This window comes from Austrofundulus limnaeus, unplaced genomic scaffold (genome assembly GCF_001266775.1).
Source record: "Austrofundulus limnaeus strain Quisiro unplaced genomic scaffold, Austrofundulus_limnaeus-1.0 Scaffold0, whole genome shotgun sequence".
Taxonomy (NCBI): Eukaryota; Metazoa; Chordata; class Actinopteri; order Cyprinodontiformes; family Rivulidae; genus Austrofundulus; species Austrofundulus limnaeus.
In genome coordinates this window covers 598,722-602,623 of record NW_013952402.1, presented here as the reverse complement: position 1 = coordinate 602,623, position 3,902 = coordinate 598,722, and the positions used below count along the sequence as shown (strand labels likewise).

General features: G+C 40.4%; 1 protein-coding gene across 1 annotated transcript in view; it reads right to left on the bottom strand.

Annotated features, from left to right (window-relative positions):
* Nucleotides 1-3,902, bottom strand: part of piezo1 (piezo type mechanosensitive ion channel component 1 (Er blood group)) — a gene marked incomplete in the record, with an annotated part of 82,062 nt that overhangs the window by 37,608 nt on the left and 40,552 nt on the right. The window contains 3 exon segments of the mRNA XM_014000710.1: nucleotides 895-964; nucleotides 3,138-3,236; nucleotides 3,346-3,517. Coding sequence (XP_013856164.1) covers nucleotides 895-964; nucleotides 3,138-3,236; nucleotides 3,346-3,517 — 341 coding nt within the window.

Genomic DNA, 3,902 nt, shown 5'->3' with positions numbered 1-3,902 from the left:
AGAGAGAGATAAATATGATTTAGATTTTTATTTCTGTGACTGTAACGACCCACAGGAGACACGACATTAACAGCACATTTCATTCCTTTAAGCAGCTCCTGTAATTCCACATGACACCGCTAAAGAGAACAGATTTTCTTTTCTTAATCTCGGAGAGCAGGACAACAATCTCCGAACTCGTAAAGTTCTTCTTTTTTACTTTGCAATGTCATTTATGAATGGACACTTCCTGGTATGTGGGGCAGGAAACATATCCTTATATGGTGTTTTTGGGGTGGTAATTATGTAAATAACCTCTCCTCGTGCACGAGCAGCTGGATACGAACAGGTGGAGTTCATCATGTTTACACAGCTCATTTACACACCTTTCCTGAAGATAAGAGTTTGTTGAATCTGGCGTGACATGTTCGTACGAACCCTTTGTACGAACAAAAGTAAGAGAAATTTAGGATAAGAATACGAATATGTTCTTGCATGAGGCCCATTGTGATTATCTGTATTCATGGTTTATATTCTTGAGTTCTAGTTGCTTGTTCTTATCATATTTTGTTAAAATTTAACTTCTTAAATTTTCGAAGGGACTTCCTGTCTCAAACTTGCACCTAGTTTCTGTTTCCAATCACCCCACTGGATCTTATTTTGGGATTATTCTCCACAGTGTGTGTACCTTCAGGGTTTTTTGTCTCAGATCTTCATCTTTTAGCTCCTGAGTTCTGTTGTTTTGCTCATGTTTGTGGATTTATGTTCAGTTTCTTAGTTAAAATCAAAGGTTCCTGTTTCTTTTGGTCTGCCAGTTTCTAGAGACTTGATCTGCATTCGAGTCCAACAGATTCATACACTCTACATTAGTGACAAATGCTATTACTGAATTTGAATAAAACAACTGTCTTGTACCTGTTTCTGGTGGACTTTCTTGAGCCACATTTTCTCCTTGAATTTCTGAGTCCATGGACACAAGGGTGTTCTAGAAAAACATAAACAAGTCAATACTTTATCCAACATTTTTCTTCCAAATCTAAGAAAACCTGTTCCATACAAACATATTACATGTAGCTGAATCTTCCCTTTTGGGAAATATTGCGTTGCTGACTTATTTTATTAGGGGTTATGGCATAAATGTCTACAAATCACAGAGGTGATTTGATCTGTTTTAATCAGCTTTTTAGGTTCAGGTTCTAGAAAAGTGAGAGTAAGCGAACATTGGACTCCCCTTTACTTTGTTGACCAGCTGTTCACTGGTGAACAAAAGGATGACTTCCCTATGTCTTTGGGTCGGGAAAAGGTCTTAGACTTTTGTGTGCACCTTTGTGAATCCCCAGCCTTGATTCCAAAGATGCTCCAGCTGGGGACACCATAGTCCTACTGGGAGACTTCAACACCCAYACAGGAGAGGACATATAATGTGAAGAGGTGTGACTGGGAGGAAAACCAGGGGGTGTGTTGTTGTTGGACCTCTGCACTGTGGTTTGTCCAAAACAAACACAATGTGTGACCCTAAGGTTGTTCAGAGGTGCACACAGAACCAGGACACTGAGTCCCGGTACCGTTGGGTCAATTAACAGTTTCTTGTCATCAGATCTGAAGCCATATGTCTTGGACACTCATGTGTGGAGAGGAGCTGAGCTGTCAACTGTTAATGGATTACCACCTGATCATAAGACAGATCAGGTGGCTGTTGAAGGCGCAGGATAGACACAGTACTCCTAGGCAGGGAGATCTGGCAAAAGACCCAGATCAGGAGTTCTTCACTTCTCGTCTCAAACAAAACGTTTCCTGCATCCTGAAGGAGGCAAAGGGACAGGGATTTTCAACGAAAAATGTTCTCGGCTGGCCTTGCAGATCGATTACAGAACTGCTAAATTAAGGTGGTTGTTGTGGCAGTAACCCCAGGTGGACACCTGAGATTAAAGGAGCTGCAGTCCTTGGTTGTGGACTCTGAAGCTAGGCTAATATTTGATGCGCTGCGCCAGGTGCAAGGGGATGCGCGCCAACCGTAGCTGCGTTTCCATTGCAAATGTGCGCAAAACTTTGTCGATAATCTGTTAATGTTGAAAAACAGTTTCGCAATTGCAGTGTTTCCATTAAGTAAGAAATGCTATTAAAGTCACACGTGAATACGTTTGTTCTCGCGATGTCATTACAAACATGGCGGCAATGGATGTAAACACATAGCATATTGCTACCATGACACTAGCGCTCATCATCAGCCATCAGAGGAGACGTCGGTGTCTTATCGAGGCTTTCCAGCGACAAGCCCCTTACACTTAGGAGCAGCTATGTATGCGGCATTTTTGGGAAATTGTAGATGGTGAGTTTACTACTTGCTTTTACTACTTCGGTGAGTTTATTACTACTTTTACTTCATGTTATCTTCTTCTTCATCATCTTTTTCGCCAGTAGAAACAGCCGGGTCTTGATCACGTGACTCCTGAGATGTGAAAAAAGTGTTTCCATTGCAGTTTTGCGAAATGCACCAATTTTGATACGGCCGAAAAACCACCTCATCCTAGCGCAAAAACATATTGTCGAAAAACGTAACTTTTTGCGAAATTGACGTGTTTCCATTGAGCAAATTTATTTTCGGAATTCTAATTTGCACATTTTCATGGTCAATGGAAATGCAGCTAGTGAGGCAATCACGCCACCCATGTGCGTTGGCTCCGTGCGGTGTCCTGGCACATGGTCTTGCACCTCCGAATTTTTGTAATTTTTTTGCTCTCCTACTTACACATTTTCACAAGTTATAATGTGTACCTTCACGTGTCCTTTTGGAGAAATCTACAGCAATGTAAGCGCCAAGTATAAACACCTCCACTGCCGGCGAGGGTGTGCGAGCTCCAAAGTGCAACTATAACTCAGCCTTAAGACGCAGCTGACCTGTATTGGGAGGCCAGATAGAGCACAGCTAAGCCAGCATCTTTTACAGTTTTGTACTTTTATTTTTATCTTTTTGTAATGAACCCAAGTCATAACCCACTTGGAAAGGTTATACATCTGGATCTGTAGATTCAGTTCACTGAATCTGGTTGAATCTGGCTACAGGAAATCTAATCTAATGAGAAAATGAAAAACTAATAATTAGCTAGTAACTATAAAGTATAATTAATATTGATTAACTGAGCCAGAAATACATCTACCTGTGTGTCTTCCTGACAACTGTCTCTTTGTTCATTCCATGTTCTTAACTCTACCAGTTCTTCCACTGGCTCTTCTCTTTTTTCACGATGCTGCTCAGTCTGAAAATGAAAAAACAAAACATGTTTTTTTTTTCCATATTTAACCTGATAAAATCCTAAAACACAAGTAACAGCTGTTGACACATTCAGTACTGATAGATAAAAATACATTGCTAGGTGTTGCGTGGAATCCTGTTTTGAGGACGGCAGCCACAGTTAGATAGAGGAAGAGAAGTATTCCCGGGTTGACGAAAACAGGCCACGTATGATCGGCATTAACGTTGAAGTCATCGGGTGCAGAGCAGTTTCCAGGTATGATGATGTCTTTCAGGCCAAAAAGTCTGCATAGAAACAAAAGCAAAAATCCATGAAAGTAGAAAGAGTGATAAAATAAATAATAATTCACAGCTGCAATCCAAGAAACTCAAGTAGAACCTAAAAGAAAAAGGATATGTGAAAAACGGAAGCAGAAATTTAATCTGCATGAGCAAAAACCTGGTCTGGGTTGTGATAGAGTTTTATTGGATTTATTAAACTTCTTAAGGTGTTTCAAATAAAGTCTTGAGGTACGTGACAAATTTATTATTCATCATGGCGTGTCCACAGACTCAAGCAGAGCTAGTAAGACAAAACAAGTCTGTGTGGTCTTTACTATTATTCACATATTAAAACCCCAGCAACAACAAGTGTTTTGATTGGTTCCTCTCTTGTGACATACCACATAAC